Source organism: Acomys russatus, chromosome 29 (assembly GCF_903995435.1).
Source record: "Acomys russatus chromosome 29, mAcoRus1.1, whole genome shotgun sequence".
Lineage (NCBI taxonomy): Eukaryota > Metazoa > Chordata > Mammalia > Rodentia > Muridae > Acomys > Acomys russatus.
Window position 1 is genome coordinate 22,249,769 of NC_067165.1, and position 22,717 is coordinate 22,272,485.

The 22,717-nt window shown below is 50.9% G+C and overlaps 1 protein-coding gene across 1 annotated transcript in view; it reads left to right on the forward strand.

Moving 5' to 3' along the window:
* Nucleotides 1–231: 231 nt before the first annotated feature.
* The window catches only part of Csmd2 (CUB and Sushi multiple domains 2), a 561,027-nt gene continuing 538,541 nt past the window's right edge, over nucleotides 232–22,717 (forward strand). The window contains exon 1 of the mRNA XM_051172054.1: nucleotides 232–522. Coding sequence (XP_051028011.1) covers nucleotides 315–522 — 208 coding nt within the window. The 5' untranslated portion in view covers nucleotides 232–314. The remainder of the gene's footprint in view (nucleotides 523–22,717) is intronic.

Consider the following 22,717-nt stretch of genomic DNA (forward strand, 5'->3'; position numbering starts at 1 on the left):
GGAGCGGCGGAGAAGCGGCTCCAGAGTGATTAATCCGGGGATAATTCACCCCCCCTCCCGCCCCCCGGCGCGAACCCCGCGAAGCGGGATTGGAGCGAGTCATTTCCGAGAGCGCAGCGCGCCTCTCCCCGGCCGGGCGGACACTTGGTTCATTCCAGCCGCAGAAGCTAAGGGCTCCCGCGTACCGGGATTTTTTTCCCCCTCCCGGAGCAGGAAGAAAAAAAAAAAAAAAAAAAAAAAAGCTACAGAGCTCTCCTGACCTCCTTTCTCCTCGGCGGCGAGCTGAGCCTCTCCCTCGGGCTGCCGGCCGCGCTATGCCGCGCTCGCGGGGACCGGAGCAGAGATGTTGCGGCTGCCCGGCAGGGAGGGCTCGCGGCGAAAACGGGATTTGGGCGCTTGTGCCGGGCACCGGGAGTCGCTGGGGCCGCCCGCCGCCACCACCGCCGCCGCCGCCGCCGCCACCGCCGCCGCCACTGCTGCTGCTGTTGGGCTGGGGGCTGCTCAGTGCTTCAGCTGCCGCGGGTGAGTCTGGCCGTGCCGTGCGCCCCACCCGAGCCCACCCAACCTCGACGCGGTCCCAGTCCCTTCCCCCACATCGGCTTGGTTTCCTCCTTCCTATTACCCACCCTGCTGCTCATCCTCGCCTCTGTCTGCCCGGATCCTCTACTCCATCTTCGACCACATCCTCACCTCTACCCTCATGGATGTCTCCAATCCCAGCCGCAACTTGGCCGGATCCAGCCGGTGTGGGGGACCTGGGAGACAGACATCCCCTCCCCGGGATGCAGGGCACCTGGACTGTGGCTTCAGTTTCTCCAGCCTACTAGCCCCACAAGAAGCCAGGCTTTTCCCGGATAAACTTTCCCGGAGCCCTACTCCTCCATCCTCTCCCCATCTGCCTGGCACGCCCGTCCTGGGGGTTGGAGAAGCTCGGCGCGCCCCCTCTGATTCTGCAGGGTCTGTCTTTCCCTGCCCCCGCCCATTTTCTCCGACTAAAGCCCTTGCCCCCGCCCAAGAAGCCCAGAGACTGCAGTCGCCAACCCCCTTCTTACATGCCCTCCGCCCCCTCGGTGCTCCGGCTGGGGGCGGGATGCAGGTGGGCGCTAGGCCAGGTCCGGGGTCCCGCGCAATCTTTCTTGAAGGGCTCATGTCTGGGGATGGAGGGGGTTGAACTACTGGAGGTGGAGGCGGGGGTCGTGCTGGGTGGGGAGGGAGGAGGGGGAATGTCGCCGCCAGGGTCCGCGCCGACATATCCCCTCTGCTTAGTTCCCACTCCGCGCCAAAGTGCCCTTTCCCGCGCCCTGCTGCAACCAAACGCCTGGGCTGCGGCATCCGTAGCTCCGGTGGCGGACCCGATCTCGTTATGCCTGCCGGGACAGACTTGAAGAATGCAGAGTCCCAGGACTTAAGATTGGATGTCTGGCTTACAGTTTGGGGAGGAGGCACGTGGACCTTTTAGTGAGCCCAGTCACACTAGAGATAACTGGTTTCAACTGGTCCTCTTAACTAACCTCCGCACCATTGGAAGCTTAGCCACAACCTAGAAAGTTCCGTGTGCCTGTGTGGGGACCGGTCTACCCAGGGATGCCCGGAGCTGCATTTTTCACTTCCCTGGATGTTGACGCCCGCTGCGGGAAGGAAACCGCAAGCACCTCATGCCTGGGCCTGGAGCCCGGACACCCTGACGTAGAGTAACGCTTTTATTTGTTGTTGCTTGTTTGCTTGCTTTTTTAAAACCACAAGTTGAGCCTCTCAAGCCTTGTCCTGGATCGTCCCCAAACCCTGCCGCTTCTTGGAAAGTGCTCCCCTCCCATAGTTGGCCAGTGAGTGAGTAGTTAAAACTCTCAGGCCCATTCTGGCGCTCAGCGTCTAGTGATGCTTCAGATTTTGTCTGATACCCTACAGTCATTTAGTATTAGAGCTCCCTGTCAGGGAGGGCTCCCCAGTACGGTCCTGACTGTCTATCCCTACTTGACCGGACTTTCTGAGGTTCGCCTAAGGAGTCATAGCCACTGACACCCAGAGAGGGGCGCCCGCGGTGCACGTGCCTCTCAGCGTTAGCCTCTCGCACACACCCACACCTACCGGGAGGCTGCTCAAGCCAACCGGTTCTGGTCACCAAGACTTCTCACCTGAGCGGTGGGATCTGTTGTTACTTTGCTAAAAGGCCCACTGGATGCTTATCCAGGCAAAGGCCCTCTCTGCCTTGGTCAACGGGGACTTGTTTGGGATTGCTCAATCTGATTTTCTTGCTAGGTTTGTCCCTGCCCCCTTGAGCATGCCACGGCCCTGGGGAGAGAAAACAGCCAACTCACCCGGGCCTGCACAGTGTTCATCAGTGCTGGAAGGCTGCCTTGTTGAGATCCATTTGTTGCCTCTTGGGTAGGTACAGAAGTTGTAATGTGTCTGTCTCAAGGAGGGGCAGTCGCTCCCCCAACAAACCCAGCCCTGGCTTGCATAGCACTTTTCTTTTGGAAGGTTCCCTGTGCATTGCCACGTGCTGTCCCACCGCCGCCACCTTGCAGGCAGCAGACATTTGGAAATGGGGTTAGTGACAGGAGATCTGCAGGAAGTGATGTGTGAGGTGTTAGGGGTTCGCCAAGGCATTCCTTTTTGTGATCTCTTGGTACTGTTGACTTCATAAAAGACCCTTTGGGGATTGGGTACCTCCCTTGGCTAGGGGGATGCTGGATAGAATGACTACAAGAATTTGGGGGTGGTGTGTGTGTGTGTGTGTGTGTGTGTGTGTGTGTGTGTGTGTTCCTTGTCCATGCCTGTTTCCTTTCACTCCATCCTTACTGGCCTGCCTCCTGTCACACTCCTACCCCCACTCAATGGGACTCCAACCTCCCTAGAGAGCTCCCGTCTGCCCTCTCTCTTTCCATCAGTTATCAAGAAGGAGGTTCTCTCTCCCTGAAACCCGTTTACCCTCCACCTGTTAGCAAGAGTATCTTTCACATAAAACACACCAAGAAGATGTCTTGCTTGGCCTCCCTGACCTTATTTAACTACCTTTCCACCCCTCCCCCCAAAGTTCTTTGGGGAAAAGAGGGCTATTCATTCATTTTTCTCTGCTCCCAGTCACTCCCTGCAGACTGGCACTGAAACATTCTAGAAGAGACCTTTGTGATCACTGCCCATCCTACTGTACTTACTTTCCTTCCTACTCTCCGTGGCCTTGGCCCCTCTGAGCCAAGTTGAAGTTTTCTCGTTTTCAGGCTTTTGGGATTCTGTATTTCATTGTCTCCACTTCCTCCCTGAAGTAAGGTGCCCTGGAACAATCACTTTATTCATCCTGTCCCCACACTCTTGGTGAGCTCACCCCTGCCTGGTTCTCTAATACTATTCAGAAGCTTCCGGACAGATCTGCCCTGCCAAACGTCTCCAGGTGTGCGTCTGTTGCCTTCCCAGTTCATAGATAAGCTCAGGCTATCAGCCGGCAAACCCACCTGCCCTCAGGGCTTCTTACTGCCCAAGGCAAGAGCGTGCAAATTCCCTCTAGAACTGCCCAGTTACCCAGCCCAGAGCCCTAGGTAGACCCTTATTCCCCTCCTACAGCATCATTGGCCAAGGAGGCCTGAAATCTGACACCGGCCTCTTGCCTCAGAAAGACCCGAAGACCTGTTGTGGTACCCAATATATGTAAAAAGTGTTTGTCTCAGTGCTAAACTGTGAGCTTCCTGGGGGTGGGTTGGTGCAGGAACCATGCTTTATTTCTCTTGGTAGCCCCAGCATCCAGCTACGCCAGGCCTGCTCAGCATAGAGCTGGTGTGTGATGGACAGCTCTTCCGCCAGTAGATGGTTTTCACATTCTTTTCCTTGGACAGTTTTCCAGGGATTGATGAAGCAAGACAGAGTTTTAGGGACTAAGGAAGCCAGCCAGTTTGCAGAGGCAACAACAGTGGCAGACACGAGTTCCCAGTTGTTTTGTTTTGTTTTGTTTTTGCCTCACAACTACTGTCACAGGTTGATGAGCCAGTGTCCTAGATTCTAGAAGCAATGCAACAAGTCCTCAATACCGACGGTTCTCAACAAGGGAATGCCCAAAAAAAGGCATTTAACTGCTCGGTCACCTGGGTGGGTTTGGGCTTTAAATCTCAACTACAATTGACTTTGGGGGCAGCTTATGGGATTTGTTTGTTTGTTTTTGTTTTAATAGTCTGACTATAGCACAGCAGGCAGTGCTGGCCCTATCTTGGGTTGGTGACTGTATGTCTTTGTTGAGGGAGAAGCTAGAATCAAAGGGACTGGAAAACTAGTGTACAGGGTCTGATAGACTGATGGGCTTTGTTGGTCCAGAAGAATCCAGCAGGTGCCTTTGGCAGCAGCAGTTCTTGTGCCTGACTGGTCCACTTCATTGTCACTGTCACTTGAACGGAAGTGAGGGAAACTGACTGCTCAGAAGAACATATACTCCTGTTAGAGATCTGGCTGCTATTCAGAGTTCTCTAAGGCACAGAGCCTCCAACACCAAAGGGACAAGTAATTCCTCTGTTAGGGGAACATTCCAAAAGAGAAGGGGAGCTAGCAAGGGCTGCTGTACTTGCCTTGGGAAGGTGATGCTTAAAAGGGAGGGTGGGTCTGAGCAGCAACACAGAGGATAACGGAGCCAGCCAGGGAGGCTGTGTGCCGTTAGCATGTATTCTTCAAGCTAGGGTTCTCAGAAAGTTGTCTGGACACCTGTAGCAAAGGTTCGCCGAGAGCTCACTGGCAAGGTCTCAAGTACAGGCATGCATCACCTCAGTTTCCATAACAGTGGCCCAGGCATGGTTTGAACCCAGGTCTACCTAACTGGATCCCTTACACATTCCTCCAGATTCCAAGACCTATTGGCCACTTGGACTCCTTCTACCCTGCATCCCAAACTTTCAGTCATTAAAAAAAAAAAAAAAGCAAATGTTCCTCCATCTTCAGTGCAAATGTCTCAGAGAGGAGCGCAAAGTTGCTTTGGTGTTAAGCCTCAAACACCTATCTAGGTAGAACTCTGATATGGGTGCTTATATTTCTCCACATCATGTGAGAAAAGAAATTTTGTCTTCCTGCCCTCTTGCCTGAACTGTGAAGTAAGCCTTTTGCCTCAACTGTGAAGTTTCTAGGGTAACAAAGCCTTCATTTGTACCTTCTTGTCCCACATGGCATGGGGCCCTAAAATGCTGTGGGTTTCCGTATTCAACTGTAATGGTTCATTCTTCAGGGAGAGCCCTGGGTGGCCACCACCAGGAGCCATAATCAGAAAAGTGCCTCCGCTACAAGCCAGGACCATCAAGACCACTCATGTCAAGTCCAATAAACAGAAAACCTCGGTGTCTATTCTTGAGCCAATTGGCGTCTGAGGCCTGGGTGGGGCAGGAGCTCTTGACTCATGACTGTCCTTGTTGGTGAGAGCTTTCCACCGAAAACCCCCTTTTCCATCTGTCTGTTGCTATCTCATTGGAACATTTGAAATTGAGCTGATCTCTAAGGGGATGGCAGCCCTTGCCTAGAAATTATCATCATGAGGATTTTTTTTTTTGTGATGCTAAAAATAACATAGGTAAATTATTGAGAGTGCCAAATAACTCTTAGAAATTTATTTGAGACTCTCTGTGTGGTCTAGGGCTCACCTTGCTGCACAAATAGCCTTTTTCCCCGCAGCCAGTGTCTCCTTCAGACTCACTTAAGTGCAATTATAATCCAGAAACTTCAAAAAGGGAGTCTCTTTACAAACAGAAAAACGGAGTAAAGTCCATTACTAGGTAGCTACATCTATTTATTGATTGAAAGTAAGCAAGTGTGACGGATGTAACTTTAAAGGGAGAAAGTGGAGAGACTCTGAATTTTAGACCATTGGGGGAGTGCATAGAGGACACACAGGCGTTTTGTGCAACATGATTGATGGCTCTTGCTGAGACGAGTGAGTGTGTAGTTGACTCAGGCTTGTCTCTTCACTGCTGCCTGTCTCCTTGCCCTACACCCTAACCCCAGCCCCAGCATCCACTGACAGTCATACTGCACCACTTGAGGAGTGGGGGTCAAAGGTGGATGGAAGTTCAGAGATTAGCGGGCTTGGAGATGAGTGGGTGGGTGTGTCTGGTTACATCATGGCGATGGGGAGGTGAAAAAGCAATGGTTTATTTCCCCCATTAAACTGTCCCTGGCATAAAACAGCCACTGCCACAATAACAGCTAGGATTCCTGGGACCTGTGTGGTCCTGCCCCCCTGGTCCTTGTCACATATACAACCCTAGAAGGTTGGCTTACAGCAGAGAGGCCTGGAGAAAGGTACTGTTTGGCTCAGGAGTCAGCAGGCTAGTTTTCTATGTGGCCTCTTATAACCTGTGTGGCCTTGAGATAATTTCCTCTCTTTAACTGGGCCTCTATTTTCTTACCTGCAAAATGGGAGTAGTGGTAAGGCCCATCCTATACCTAGGCCAGGACGGACTTAGATGCTCTTGGTTCTACAAAACAGAAGGAAGGCAGAGGTGTTACACTAGGTCCTAAAGTTCACTAGTGTTAGCGCTATCCGGTGGTCAGGTTAATGGGTGGAAGCTTCGAGAAATGAGGCACCTACATCTGTGCCTATGGTCTGCCTGCCTGTGCTTGGGGGTGCTCAGGGCAGTAGGGAAGGAAGGACTCGCTCATCATCCCTTCCCTCACTCACCCGTTACCGCTAAAAGCCAGCAACAACCGCCCTTCACGGCTTGGAAAACAGTAAGAACTCACTCTCATCCACAGCTTCCCAGACCCCTATGCGGCCTCCGCACCCCTGACCCCTCGCAGCAGTACTGTGTGAACCCAGGGGACAAACATACCCACTCAGGGCTCCAGACCCGAGCTGAGGTCTTTAACGCAGCCGGATTATATATGATATAGGTCCTAAAATGTGCACGGTCCTTACAGAATATAAAGAGGTGTTTGTGAACGACCTTGTCTTACACGTTTCACCTGGTTTCTAGTTTCCTACTTGACTTACTCAGCACTGATCTTTGAAGGTCCCACTGGGCTCCTTCTGTATGTCTGTCTGTATGTCTGTATGTCTGTATGTTTGGCCTGGGACTTGGGTTTCCGAGGCAGTGTTACATTAGGAGTTATTTACTTGTTATGTTTTCTCCACCCATTCTACCACCCCTGGTTGTTTTTTGTTGCTGCCGTTTTTTTTTTTTTTTTTTTTTTTTTTTTTTTTTTTTTTTTTTTTTTTTGTACTTCTGAGCTCTGCAAAGTGCTGCAGAACCTCCTTGTACCTTCTCTGTCTCCTACAGGTTTTCTTGGCACCCCACTTGAAGATAACTCTGTCATTAGGAATGGAGCCCCTAGTAACAGGCTAATTTTCGTATATATTTTTTAGTGATATCCCAGGACCTGGTTGTACTTTGGGTACCCAGAGTTTCTGCTTTCCCATGTCCTCATCAATGCCTAATATTACCCACCTTTCTGATTCTGCCTCTGGTGTCAGTTTAAAGTGACATCCCACTGTTTTAATAACTGTTGCATCTTCTGATAACTAGTCAGTCTGAAAGACTACCATGTGCTTGCCAGCCCTTGGCTTTTTCTTTTTGTGGCTTTGTGTCCATTTTTGCAGAGTTGGGAACTGAATTCTTGTATTCTAGACAAGCACTTTCACACTGAGCTGCGTTTACAAACTCATGCCCCCTCATGCTCTACTTTGGCACAGGATCTCTCTAAATTGGCCAGACAAGTCTTGAACTTGTGATCCTCCTGTCTCAGCAGTTTTACTTTATGTGGATGGGTGTTTTGCCTATAAGTATGTCTGTGCGCATGTGTGCCTGGGACCCTCGGAAGCCAGAAGAGAGTGTTGGATCCTCTGGAACTGGAGTTACAGACAGTTGTGAACCACCATGTGAGTACTGGGAATTGAACCTGTGTCCTTAACTGCCGGTGCTCCCAACTTCTGAGCCATCTCTCCAGCTCCCTAAATTAGATTGTTACTTACATTTTAGGGGTTGATTTGATTCTGTGTATTTTGAAGACATTGCCCTTTGTCATTTTAAAATTTTCAAATTCTTTATTTCCTCTATCTTTGTCTCTGTCTGTCTGTCTTCTGTCTGTCTGTCTGTCTGTCTGTCTGTATCTCTCTCTTTGTGAGAGAGAGAGGTGTTTCAGTCTGACTCAGTCCAACATATCACATTTTTAAAGCTTTTAATACCTGAGGCAGTGTTTCCTCTGTCCCAGCCTAGCTTGAACTTGCTATGTAAGATGACTTTGAACTTCTGTTCCCCCGGCCTTGACTTCCCAAGTTCTGGGGTTATAGACACATATATGCCTGGTTTGCAGTCTGAAAGCTGAGCACGGGACTTCTTGAATTCTCAATGAGCATTCCACTACCCGAGCCACGTCCTACCCTAAGCGGTGTTTTATGGGAGGCAGGGGCAGAGAAATCCTGAGTGCATTGCAAGCTTGAGGACAAGGCAGGCCCCCAGCGCCACCTGGCCCACTGTCTTGCAGAGTCTCAGACCCTTCTTGTCCATCCTGCACTCACAGAGTGTACAAGAGGTCCCCCTTTGGCTCAAGGCCCTGTTTCCTGAAGACCTCAGTTAAGTACAAACTAACTAACCCATGGGTGAGTTGCTTAGAGAGCTCGATCAAATAGAGACCTGGTGCAGGCATTTATTGAGAGCCTGCACTGTCCCGGACCGTCAGCTGGGCTTCAGTGATCTTTCACATGCCCTCATACAGCGTCGTCTCTCATAGTAAAAGGTGGTAGCAACCTAAATGTGTGCAGATGGAGGAAGGAATAAGCAAGTGCCAGTGAGGATGGCACAACACAGATGTTCTCAGTGATGCTGAGCTGAGCCCTGTGTTGGTTGATCTTCTCTTTGATGTCATTAAATGTCCCATAAAAGCAAGTTAAGTGAGGGAAGATTTCTTTTGTCTCATAGTTTGAAGGTGCAGTCCACCGTAGTGGGAAAATCGTGGAGGCAGCTGGACCTGTTTGCATCCATAGTCAGAGGGCCAGAGAGAGATGGAGGCTGGCACTCTACTGGCTTTCTCTTTTTTGTTTAATCTGGGCCCCCAGCCCATGGAGTGGTGGTGCTGTCACCTTTAGAGTGGGTCTTCTCACCTCGAGTGACTCAGTCTAGAAATTTCCTCCCAGGCGTGCCCAGAGGTATGCTTCCATGGCGATTCTAAACTCCATCAAGTTGAGAATTGAGTAGGTCGATGACAGGTCCATGATGGCAAAGGTCTAGGACCACTCTCTGATGTGGACCCCTGGGCAGGACAAGATGGTATGAAAGGGGGCATGGCTGGGTGTCCCAACAGGATGATCTCACTCAGTGGGAAGTGGCCAATAACCAGGCCAGACTCACAAAGTACAATGAAGACAGTAGGCAGGGAGGGGCCACCAGTGCCGGGGCCAGCTTGTGGTCTATGGTACTATGACCCAACGTCTGTGCTGGAGGCCACAGGGAAGAGGAGGCTTTGGCTGGCTCTCTGAAGAAGCAGGGCTCCATTCAGGAACTAGGAGGAGCCGCTGTTGGGTGCTGGGCTCAGTCTACTCCTTCAGTTCAGAGTCACTGTGCACCCTTCCACAGTCTGGAGGGCTGGAGGGCTGATGAGGAGGTAGGCCACTGGAGGTGGGCCAGAGAACAGGCTTGGGTAGGCTGTGAGGGCCTTGGCCTTCTGTGCCCCTTGCTACAAGAAGCCCTCTAGAATCTTCCTCTATTTGGGCTTTGTGGCTTTGACTGCCACTTGAGATGTGCTGAGCATTAACTATCACAGTCCTCGAAGATGGTTAAGAGAGGAAATGTGACATTATAGGTGTGTTCCCACAACAACACTGAAATGAATATGAGATGGCTGTGTATAGGGGCTGGGGAAATCTCCCAGGACACCATGATGCTGGGATGAGTCCTGGGGGAATCCGTAGCAGAGAGCAGCAGGGGCAGTGGGAGCCCATGGGCATAGACAGGTTCTTGGTTGAACGATGCAGGGGCATGTCTAAGTTCAGAGTTCAGTGGTGGGAAAGCCTGCTAACAGGAAGGAAACTTGGAGTCTGGTGGTTGACGGGTTACCAACCGTAGGTTTCTGAAGGCTTAAGGAAGGATGGGGAACACAGATACTGTTGGGGGAACCCAGACAATCAAAGAGAGGTGAGCTGGGAGGGGCCGAGAGGACCTGGTTACTCCCATGTCTCTGTCCTGTGCCCTGGCCTCCTGGACCTGAGTCAAAAGTGCATGAAAGCCACTCACAGATCCTGGATCTGTGTCACCATGCTACCTCTGCATGAGTGTAACATTTTTATCACCTGAGAAAAATGACAACAGAGGCCCTATCTGCTTGAGGCTGGTTTAGCAAGGCATTTCAGGGTTCCCACTGTGGAGAGACATTCAGCCTCATCTGAATGAGCCATGGCTACCGTTTGGTTTGGCTTATGCCTCACTCTTTCCTTCCCTTCCTCCCTTTTCTTTCTGGTACCCCCTCTTTCCTGGTCCCTGTATTTCCCTGGACATTAAGACCCTCACTCTCTGTGGAGGTCATCTTTCTCTCTACCTCGCCCTCCATATCACTCCCAGCCCCTTCCTCAACTTGGCTTTATTGGCCCCACTGAGGACTCTCCCTTCTATGGGCTCTCTTCTACACTGCCCTCAGCCCAGCCGCTCTGCCAGCCAGTAGAGTTTTAAGACCTTTGCTTGCTCCATCTGCTGTTGACGCAAGGGCTGTCTCACCAGAACATTAACCAAGAACCAAGCGCAGTGGCCCTGAGCTGGGGGCACAAATGCAAATGCCATTCCAAACCAAGTTCACTCCCCAAAGGACAGTTGTGAGGTACCCAAGGGCTCAGGGAGCTCTCAGCAGAGCGAGGAACAGGGTGGGCTGCAGTGGGCTGGCTTTACCCTGTAGATTTTTCAAGTGTGAGCTGGTGACTGGTTTGTGCCAGGAATACAGGGTTGGATGTTTGGGTAGCAGGCTGTTGTGAGTGCTAGAACATCTACACCCTTCCTTCTGCATTGTAACTGTTCCTCCAAAGCTGCTCCTTACAGAACTCTCATGTAGTGCGCTTCACATTTCTCTCTTATACCTCACAATGCTCTAAAGGGATGGGTCTTTTTGTAGTTGGAAAAACTAAGGGATAAGAAAGTTCAGTTTAGCAGGTGTGGTGGTGCATGCCTTTCATCCTATCATCCGAGAGGCAGAGACAGAAGCAGACAGATCTTCGTGAGTTTGAGGTCAGCCTGGTCGAGAGAGAGAGAGAGAGAGAGAGAGAGAGAGAGAGAGAGAGAGAGAGAGAGAGAGAGCGCCAGGGCGACACAGAGACCCTCTGTCTCAAAAAACCCTGAGGCTACAGCACCCCAGGGGCTACAGCACCCAAGGGGGTGATTGCCAGGGTGACAGCTTGTGTTAGTGAGTTGTGTATCCACTAGAGGATACTGGGCAAGCTTAGCATTCCTGAACTGCTCAGTACGCTTCACATAAACCCTGTGGTGTTGGGAGCTCCTCAGGCACCAAATCCATCCTCCAGCCTGGATTTGTTAGGTGACACCTCAGGACACCCTGGAAGCCTGTCTTTACTAGTTCCCACTGTTCTAGATTTAAATGCTGGATGAAAAACAGACAAAAGTCCCTACGTGTTTTCCTCAGGTATGCTGAAGGGAGGCAGCAGGAGAGGCTGCAGGAGGAAAGCTCTGGAGTGGGGCAGCCAAGCCCAGTCTTCAAGCCTCTGCTTCATCCCGGATGAAGCAGGACCTAGCTCCCTGGGAGAGTTCACCAGACTAGAGGGGCCCTTGCCCAGGACAGGACACTTAGAAATACTCCCTGAGAAAAGCCAGAGGCTTATCAGTGAAACTGAGGTAAATGCTCAGTTATGCAAGTAGAAATGCTAAGACAGGAAGTCCACAGACACTAGGAGGCTCAGGGGTAGTTCCTGTCTATCTATCTATCCACTCACTCATTTATCCACTCACCCACCTACCCACCCACCCTCCCACCCACCCATCCATCCATCCATCCATCCATCCATTCACCCGTCCACTCACCCATTCAGGAAGTGAGGAAGAAGCTAGTGAGTACTCTGAAGGACAGGCATGGGAGACAGTAGATTGGCTGGCCACATGCCCCAAGGCACTTGGATGTTTCTTAGAAGTTCAACTCCCTAGATTCCTCTCTGCCTATAGAATCAGGATCTGCATTTTCTCGAGATCCATAGGTAATTTACATTCCCACAAGAACCTGAGAGCAGCAGGTGCTACCTAGCTTCTGTGAGGAAAAATTTTGGCCTGAAAGTCAGTAGTGGGTGAAACTTGGCTCTGGTTTGTCCTGGGCCTCCTCAGTTGCACGGGTAAAATGGGTAGAGATTATGTCTTTGCGGTCATGCTTGTGAATACGCGTGCTTGCAAAGTGTCTGGTAGGTTTTCCTGTCCATAGATTAATGAGCTTTGGGCCTTTAGTTTGCAACGTTGTCCCCAGTACCTGGGACATCGCCTGTAGCCTGTAGAAGTACGCAGTGAACGAATGGCTGCTTATCAGGTGGTTGTCAAATCTAACTGGACACTCTGGAGCCTGCTGCCCAGAACAAGTAGTGTTTTTCTTTCTGTTTCCTGGGTAGCAGATAGTCCATGGTGAAGGGTTGCCCAGAGGCAGGGCAAGGGAGAAAGGGGTGCTTTAGATATGAAGCCAGGAGACAGATGCTTTTGTTAGACCATGCACCAGGAAGACTTGATTATTACTGACATGTTGGTCTGAAAGTCACTGTTACGATGGAATGATAATTTAGATTCTAGGCTCAGTGAGAACGAACCGATGAATTTAAGGGAAGAAAGATCATATTTGAACCCAGAAGTTAATGTGAACCAATTCTCGGCCTCACTTCCTTCTTGCTTCAGCCCTCAGAAGCCCCTCCCACTTGTCTCTGTTCCTGGCGTGTCTTGGTCCTGGCTGTTGTCCCTTCTGGACACAAGGCTCCATCTTGAAATCGTTCGCATCTCTGGGGTATTTCCCTGCCTCCTCCATCTTACCTGAATATCTTGCTTCATGGAAAAGTAGATGCTCAAGGACACACACGTGCACCTCGCCACTGAATGTGTGCAGCAGGGGCGGGGGATCCTGTGCTCTGTGCTACCCAGGGCCTCGCTCCCATCCTTACCATACCCACCCTTACGCCCCAGCCCCTGTGTTTCCTTTAGCCCAGCAGCAAACTTGATTTGAATCTTAAAAATACACTACCACCCGTCCTCTGACTCTGCACCCGCGCCTCTGGCTTTCACCCCGTCTCTCTCCTCTCCTTCTTATCCCAGCCTGCCTTCCTGTGAGAGTGTCTGCCAAGTCCTTTCTCAACGCTTGTCATCTGGCTTTCACCCTCCTTAGCCCAGGGGAAGAGTGCTCCAGCCTAGGGCACCATGTGACTTCCTATTTACCAACTCCAGGCAGCTCTCTTGACTTCTGGACCGTCACTAGTCTGGCTGCAGCCTGCCTCTTGACCTTCCGGCTGTCTTTCAGCCTGCTTCCGGACTTTGCTCTGACGATCCTCTTTGCTCCTTCCCACTTAAGCCTTTCTCAATGTTGCCTACCCTCTGCCTGGCTCTGCTTTTGTCCTCCATTTCCGTTGGATTTGGGGGGGGGGTGTTCATTAACTCATGGGAATGCTGATTGCAGGTGTAGTTGGTTTCTGGAGGAGAGTGGTGAAGGCTCATTGCCCTACACACCCACATAGCAACCATATTCCAAAGCCACAAGAAGAATTCTTCCTGTCTGCTGTCCCCTTTGTGCCTGCCTCCTGCCCTGCATAGTTTTACCATTCCATATTCATTTTTGGCCCCCCTCAATGAATGGCTTCGTCATTGTTTTCCTGAACCAGGAACCTGGGAGCTCTCTTGGAGTTCCTCTCCCACCTATCACCTTTGCTGATCGAGCCTCAGGGGTTTTATATCCCCAACAACCCTCCAGCCTGCACCTGTGTCTCTGTTTCTGCCGTGGCTTGGAACTCACACTCTTTTTGGTCCTGGACTTTGGGAACCCACTGTCTTGCCCTTCGTGTCTCTTTTGACCTCTTTCAATTGGGCTGTCCATCAACAGGGCAATCAATACCGGGGCTGGATTTCCTCTCTGAGTTGGAGGAGTTGGGGGCAAGATCAAAGTTGGGGAGAAGTTGGTGTCCCTGAGGAAGCTGTAAAGAGTGGGAAGCTGGTGAGAGAGAAGCGGATCAGAGTGGCCATGGAAGCTGTTTGAGTTGGCAGGCCACTGGAAGCTTCTCCCGTCTGCAGGTCCAGATGTTAGGCAACAGGTAAACTGAGGCAATAAGTTGATTCATTTCCTGGTAGCTGTGTGCATGGGATATGCTCCCAACACAGACCAGTGGGCTCCTTGGTGGAGGGCAGAGTTCTTCCTGAGGTAGACGGGCTCTTTCCCTCCCTCCACTGGGCATCGAAATGATAACATCTGCTGAACTGGGGTGCTGCTTGAATCTCCACCAAAACCCCAACATGCACTTTCTTGGTTGCCCTCAACATGAGCACTGTGGCCTCGCTCTATCAGCCAGAAGCAGAAGAGCTCAGGGCATTTGCTAGAGGAGAAAAGAGCACTCTGCCTTCCTAGCCCTCCCTCACACGGACAGAAGCGAGCAGGCCCCTCTCCTCATGGTGACACTGACACTGCTCCCTAGACAGGGGTGAGATGCCTAGATATGGGGTCTCCGGCCTCTGATATGACCCAGCGGATACCAGTCATGTTCTGAGTCCCTCCAAAGATGGGCCCTTCCTACCACCTCCCTCTCTTCCCCTCTCTCCTCTTCCACTGGAGCTCCAGTGATCTCTAGATGTCTCCTCCTTCTACTTATTACCGGACTTACATTCAGATCTTTACATGGACTCTGCCGACACAGACACAGGTCTTCTCATCTGCATGGCGGGACGTTTCACTCACTCAGCCATCTCTCCAGCCCTAGGCTGCATTTCTTAAGAGATGTGTGGGTTCTCTTCCTGTACTCACGTCTGCTGCCGTGTTTCCGGGTCTTTGGGCCCATAGCAACTCGATCCCCGCCCCCCCCCCCAACTGCAGCCACCTTGCAACAGGGACACAATTCAGCAGAGTGCTTAAAGGGTCCTAGCTCAGTGAGGCTGTGTGATAACATAGCTGCATCTGGGCGAGGAATGAGGCCTTTCCTACTCCCCCCCCCACCCCCGCCCCCCTTGCAATGTCATGTCTGACACTCAACCATTCCCTTTCTTGACTTGGGTTGTTCTGTTCTTTGGCCCCAAGGACAGCACTTTTCTTGGGGGCGGGGGGGAGGCTCATTCTTAACACTCTTTGCTTCCGATTGAAACTAGCCCATTCAGTCTCCCAAATGTACCTCATTTTAATCCCCCGTTTCGAGACCACAGGCAGGCTTGCCAAGGGGGGCTTGAGAGCTTGTCGTGTAGTCAAGCAGAGGGGGCTGGGGACATAGCTCCTTTTAATATCGGACCTTTGCCCCCCCCCCCCCGAGGGCCACAGCTCAGTCCCATGAATCAGAATAGACAAAGAGCTGTGTGACCTGACTGCTAGGGACTTGGTCCAGCCTGAAGCAGGCGTTTGACATTTATTTGGCCCGTGCATTTTGATCATGGGAAAAATGCACTTTCTGTTAGGTGCCTTGAAATATTGAAAATCGCTCCCGAACTCTCATTATCGCCTTTAAAGACCCACAGGGCTCTGGGAACCCCAGGCAGGGAACACAGATATAGTCGTAATCCTCCCCTCCACCCTTCTCCTCCATCATGCCTTTTCCCCCCTTCAGTTTGGAGTGGTAGAAAACACAAGAGGAGTCAAATGGAGAATTAAAATGCTGGCTTTCTAGTTGGTCAAGCAGACTGGAGAACGTAGTCCTTGTCATGTGACCAAATTAGCTTCTTACTACACTACTCTTGAATCAGAAGGACATGGGTAGCCACTGTCCCGCAGTGGTGATGACCTCAGACTTCCTTGCAAGGCCAGGCTGGTGGACAAGGGTCAAGGGTAGAGGCTGGATGATGGGATAAAATGTGAGCTGGGGTGGAGGAGTACACTTAGCAGCCCATGCCGAAGTGTGTACCACTGAGAAATTATGCCACACGGCGGATCTAGTGTAAGAGGTTTAGGGGAAGGAGAGTGAAAGGCCATCTTGGAATGGGAACATGAAGGAGAGAGAGAGGCAGACAGATAGGGAGGCAGAGAGGGGGATGGGATGGACACACACACACACACACACACACACACACACACACACACACACACACATACACACACCGGATCCTGGTTCAGTGGGCCAAATTCTCCCTCACCCACAATACCTCTGTTTCAAGCTAGGGGAAAATGGAGGCCAGAGACAGGCAAAAGGAGGCATATGGCATTATTAGTACACTCCCTGCTGTGACACGGGACAGGAACCTCCCCCGACCCCACCCAGACAGGCTTTAAATCACCTCTTACACTAATCTTTGCCAGTGGAGCCGGTTGTTCATGGGTCAGTACCACCAGTAGCTGAGCAGGACTGTGGTCAGCAAGCCTGCTAAGGAGGAAGGCGGGACTCCCCACCCAACCTTGGGCTCTGCTGTAGATACAGCTCTCGTGGAGGGAGGCTCATGGAAGGCCTCCTCCAGACTTAGGTGGTGTTGACTAAGATGATGACCACCTGGCTCACTAATCTTTGTGATGTGTTTGAATACAAAAAGAAAAACTTAATTGGTCATCTTTCTTTTTCTCTTCACTGCCCCTGGAAAGAGCAAGTGGGGGCAGAAGATGTATCAACAGGTGAATTGTTAGGCTCTGGGACCGCCATCTAATGCATGCTGGTGTCTGATTTGCCTTTGTTAACAACTCCATGTTGGGCCGCCATTCTGTTTGCTCCATGGGTTTAAGGGACAAAATGGAGTGGACAAAGAGGTGCAAGACAGGAGGAGCTGGCCTGGGAGAACTAAGGCGGTTCAAAGCATGAAGCCTAGGATTCTAGGACAGTTTTTTTCCTTGGAGCATCCTCCTTGTTTCCTCCCTTGGTGCCTTCTAGCCTCCCATGTACTCGTTTCACCAGGCTGTTTTGCCTGCTCACCATGGCAGGCACTGGTCTAGGGTACCACTGAAAGTGTTTATGTTTTCTGCTGCCCGGCTTTCATTCAGCTGTCCCTTAAGCTTTCATTCATTCCAACACATTACCTCTGGAGTGAGCAGATAATTAAACAGATAATTTAAATGCAGTGTGATTAGCTCGGCAACAGACACCAGCAGGATCTGGGAGCAAAGAAGAAGGAAGTGGAGGAATCGGGGCTGGGGATCAGAAGAGATGCCCTAAGGGTGACCCCGGAGTTAGTCTGGACAAGGCTGGGAAAGAGAGTGAGGGCTTTTCCGCTGGCCGCTGTTGTTGTCAATGGCAGGAGGGGCAGGTGCTCTGGGATGCCCCTTCACTGGGATCCACAGGCCCAGGTCTGACTCTGGTGATGCTGGGTATTCCTCTGTGTGCAGACGTTATGCTAGGTGGTTAATCCGTGAGATCAGAGTCACGGTTTCCAGACTTCAGTTAGGGGTGGGGATGGGGGGGGGGGATGGTAGAAATGTTTTCATTTTGTAGACTTAGAAACTGAAGTGTGGAGGAATGGAATAGCTCCCACGAAAGACCCACAGCAAAGGAAGGAAAACATGAACTGAGACACTTGCTTCTTTCCCACCACAGAACTCAGCCAAGGAGCCTTACGTGGAGCCCAGCATTGGCCCAGGTCATAAAGTTTTCATCATAATAGTAGTATTGTTTTCTTTGTGCATGGACTTTTTCTTGTGGGCCTTCTTGCCAACGAATGGAAGTCTCAAGACAGACCCTTGAGGCCGATGGCATTATTGCCACTGAGGCTCGGTGGTCTTCAGCTACAGTTTAGAGTCACAGCTGGTGGCTGCTCGGTGCTGGAGGCAGACAAAACTGCACGACTCCAGATCCTGCCGAACAGGGGTGGTTGGCAGGCCTGGTGAATGTTGATGCCACAGGGCAGGCGAGGCACTTAGGGATGAACTTTACAAAGGCCGTCTCCCAAGGTGCCAGTGTCTGTCTGAGAGGAGGCTGAAGGGGCAGAGGAACCACTTCTGGGCCTCAGCTCTGTGGACACACTGTCCCACTCGGTTGCACAGTCCTTTGTCTCTTGTTTGTGTTTATCATCTTCTCATGGCCACCAGATGGAGAAAGGCAAGCTATTTGGAGACTGAGGGAGAGGCCATAGGGACAGGATGACCCATCTCTTTCCTGAAGGCCGTAGCAGTAAATGTGTGTATGTGGTGGTAGGAGGGGTCAGAAAAGCTTCTCAGGGACTCCCGTGACTCACCTGCTTGCTCAGCGTCCCCTCTGCATGGGTGACAGAGATAAAGGGACATAGGCCCTGCCTCGCTGAAACTACGCTCCCATCAAGGAGACTGGGAAGCCATCGCTGTGCAGTGTAGGGCTCTGGGAGCCAGACAGCACCCTCCATACCTCCTCTCTCACCCAAACACAAGCTTATCCTCTTTGACCCACCATCTATGCCCACAGCCCCCTCGTGCCAGACAGCCTGTCACCCTCTTGGAATCTGTGCTTGGCTATCTTTTGTAAATCCCTACAAAGGGACATCTTTGGTGGCCCTCCTTCCTCTCTTGTCGTTTCTCCTGCAGGCCAGCAGCTTGGAGAGCTTCAAACCATGGAGAGAAGTGTCCCTTCCTCTGCCCAGGCCTCACCCTTAACTTCAGCATTGCTCTGGCTTGCTCTGCTCCCACGGGGCCCCTGGGAGCCTTGACTTCAGCCCATCCTTTTCATGATCCAGTGGATGTCACCTCCTGTCCTCTACCCGGGTGCTTTCCGAGTCTTTTGGACAGATACCCAGCAGATTACAAATACATTCCCTTCCCATTTCCTGTTGGTCTCCTTCACTCAGCCTCACACTACCAGGGTCTCATTCTCTGGGGTGCTACACATAGGAGAGAGAGAGAGAGAGAGAGAGAGAGAGAGAGAGAGAGAGAGAGAGAGAGAGAGAGAGAGAGAGAGAGAGAGAGAGAGAGAGAGAGAGAGAGAGAGAGAGAGAGAGAAAGTGGAGGAAATTCCTTGTGTGGGTGTAGAAGCATTGCCTGCTGTTGTTGAGCATGTCAGAAGAGGGGGTTAAAGGGGCAGCAGGTTCTTAGGGGGAGGGAAGATCTAGGAAGGAGCCTCTAGTACTGTCATTTGCAGAAGTAGACAGAGTCCCAGTGGTTGGAATGTTCTTACGCATGAGCTAGGGCTGGGGCTGGGAGCAGGAAGAGCATTTGGCAGTGGGCAATTGGGGGGTGAGTGCTCGCTTGTAGGAGAGTGACTCTGGACACAGATTTGTCCCAAAGCCTTGTGAGTCACTCTTGGAGGTGGCTGATAAATCATCTCGGAGGGTCTCAGGGGATAGGGTGAGACGTCAAAAGCATAGGAGAGCCGGTTGTGGTGGGTGTAAGCAGTTCAGATTTGCTGAAGGAGGCGGAGGCAGGAGGATCACGAGTTCAGCAGTGAGCCAGAATAACCCCTCCCTCCTTAAGTTGCCTCTATAATGTATTTTTGTCTTAGCAATAAGAGAAATAACTACTATATTATTCAATAAAGATTATTTATTATTTTTTTTAAAAAGCATAGGCGATTCGGAGGGACAGAACTCATAGCCAGGCCCTTCCATAGAGGAGACAGCCCCCCTTCCTCGCCCCCCCACAGGCCTCCAGTCTCCACCCTTAATCCCTAATCTACAAAGTCGTTACAGTGATGCTGCATTTAGCTAGGCCTGGCTTGGTCCTAAGTCGTAGTTTCCAAGGCGACAGGGCCTGCTGAATTCTCTGGGATCAGTGACACTGAGAGGATACTTGTTCCTTAAGCTCTTGGTGCAGCAGCAGGTGGTCTGGGCCCTGTGTTTGTTGAGAGAGCATGCAGTCAGCTGCTGCCTCCCTCCAGGGCCTGAGAGGGCCATGCTCCCTCTCAGGGCCTTTGCATGTGCTGAGCCCCCTCTCTGGGGGATTCTTGCCCTTTTTGCTTCATTAACCGTGACGGAGATTTCATATCCTCCTGGACTCCCAGCCTAGATTGTCCTCCTAGGCTCATGTTCCTTGTCTTAAGAAGGCTTACCTCGGTTGTTTATATAAGCAAAATCCTTTATCTCTTACTGCTGTCCTCTATACGGGAAAGCTGACTTCAGGAGGGTGAGCAGCAGCTGGCTTTGCACATCATCCAGTCCCCCCAGGAAACAATAGGTCCTTGACCAGTATCAGTCACGACTCAGGGCTGGATTGACAGCTTAGCTGGTAATGTGCTCATCTTGCATAAGGAAGTGAGTTCGGGCCCCTAGAATGAGCATTGAAAACTCAGGACATGGTGGTGTGTATTTGTAATTCCAGCACTGGGGAGGTAAAGATAGGTGGTACAGGCAGATCCCTGGAGTTCGCTGGCCAGCCAGCCTAGCCTATTTGGCAAGCTCCAGATCTTGCCTCAAAAGACAAGGTGGGTAGTACCAGAGGAATGACAGCCAAATTTGTCCTCTGGCCTTCACACACATGTGTACACACATGAACCTGCACACTCATACATGTATGCATACACACACAGAGGACTTGAGAGGAACATGACATACACAGTATGATTTATGGGCAAGAATAAAACACTGAAAGATGCAAAGTAGATTTTAAAACAGGAACCTAGGACTATGTGTTGGCCTAGTGGATGGTGTGGGTAGAGGAGATGGGGAGTAAATGAGACAAAACCAAGTGGAGAAAGGGAAAAATCCAAGGCAACAATGCGCTAAGATTCCAGCATTCATGAGACAATTGTATATATGCATTTAGGCAAGATTATCTGTGAGTATGGAGAAAGAAAGGAGAGAGTGTGCCAGGAGAAAGGGACTCTGCCGGCGAGGGTGCAGAGTGATAGGCGCTTTTCTGAGCCCCCTGTAGGAGTGTAAATTATTGCAAACTTTCTGGAAAGCAACCTAGCAATGCGTTATCAACAGCCTATAAAATATTCATATATTTGGACTCAGTATTCCATTTCAAAGAGCTACCCTGAAGAAATAACTGTCGGTGCAGCCAACCATTTATGTGTATGATACATCTTGTTCTTCATAATAGACGAGAGGAACGGAAACCTAGTAGCCAACTATAAGAGGGAGGGCAAACAGGCTGCAGCCTCAAGAGGAGAAGTGGGGTGTCCCAGCTGTCCTGTATGGAGGCACTCCCATTTTCTCCCTCCTGCGAGTAGGGGGAAACTGAGGTGTGGGCCTGATGTAACTATTAGGCTTGTGATAATGGTGGACCAGCTGTTTAATTCATCCAAGTCCTGCTGAAGACCAACTCCATGGTTCAAGGTGCATACATACCCCAGTTCCATGAAATGCAGGACCCGGCCAGCCATTGAGTGTGGTGGGATCTCCTGGAAGATAACGGTGATGCTACACCCCAGGTTTTTAAAAGATGAAATGATAGAAAGGGAGCCTTTTGGCGACAGAGTTCTTCATATGCACTTTTGCTGCTGATTCACACGGTCATGTTTCAGTAGCTAGTGAGTCAGCTGGGAAAATGGGTTATTCTAATTTCTCCTCCCTGGGGTAGCTTGGAAACTGTCCTTTTAGTGGCAGCTTGTTGGAGTGGAAAGAACTAAAGTTGTTGGGTTTTTTTGTTTTGTTTTGTTTTTGTTTTGTTTTGTTTTTGAGTCAGATCTGGATTGGAATTCTGGAGCCCTCTCAGCTGCTGTGTGATTATAAACGGGTTACTTAACCTCTCTGAGTGGCTCTGCCCAAGTCAGACAGTGGCAGATACAGGTTGGAAAGGCCTCAGTGTCTTCCCTGCCTTGCTGCATGTGGGTGTTGGTTACGTGGTAGGCTGCTTGTCTTTTCCCGGTCGCAATGCACATGTTTTGGTTGACTTGTTGTGGAGTGCCATCGTACTGTCAGCGGTATCAGGCTGGATAATAATAGGTCTGACCAGGATGAAACTTGACCAGGGGCACAGATATCACAGCTAGGACACTGCAGACTAGGGCTCAAGGCTGGGGTGAGAGTGAAGGAGGGAAAGTGGTTCATGGTTAGTTATGTGGTCAGGACCTTGGAGGTTACAGGGTAGTGTTTTGGTTTTTTTTTTTTTTTTTTTTTTTTTTTTTTTTTTTTTTTTTTTTTTGGTTGTTTTGGTTTTTCGAGACAGGGTTTCTCTGTGTAGCCTTAACCGTCTGTCTTAGACTCACTTTGTAGACCAGGCTGGCCTCGAACTCACAGCAATCCACCTGCCTCTGCCTGCCGAGTGCTGAGATTAAAGGTAGTTTTAAGGCTGCTGTATTTTCCCTCATTTCATACCCTAATGCCTCACCTAGTCAGAGAAGAGTAGGAAAGCTTGGTGAGGGAAGGAAAAAGCTGACATGCAGCTTGGGTAATGAAAAAGAGCTTAGTGGGGCTTGGGGATGTAATAGGTTCCAGGCACTCCCTTTCTTGTGAAATTGCTAGACCTTAGTGGTTCCCGTGGCATAATCAGGTCCAGGCTTTGGCCGGAAAGGGGAGATGCAGTAGCTGAGTGCTGAGTGCTGAGTGCTGGCTGGATGGTAGGTGATGAGAGGAAAGGTAGGAAGATGCAGTGGAGAACTCGCTAGGGTCGAATTTGATTGGACTGATGAACAGAGGGATGGGCTGTGATGTAGGGCGATTGATGAACGCGTGGCAAAACGGAAGGCTAGAGGGGCTAGGAAGGCAGGATGGGATGGGGGAGGAGATAGGAAGAGCGGCTGGAGGGAAGACTTGATGGGTGGAAGAATCGGCAGAGGTTATAGAGATGATATGGG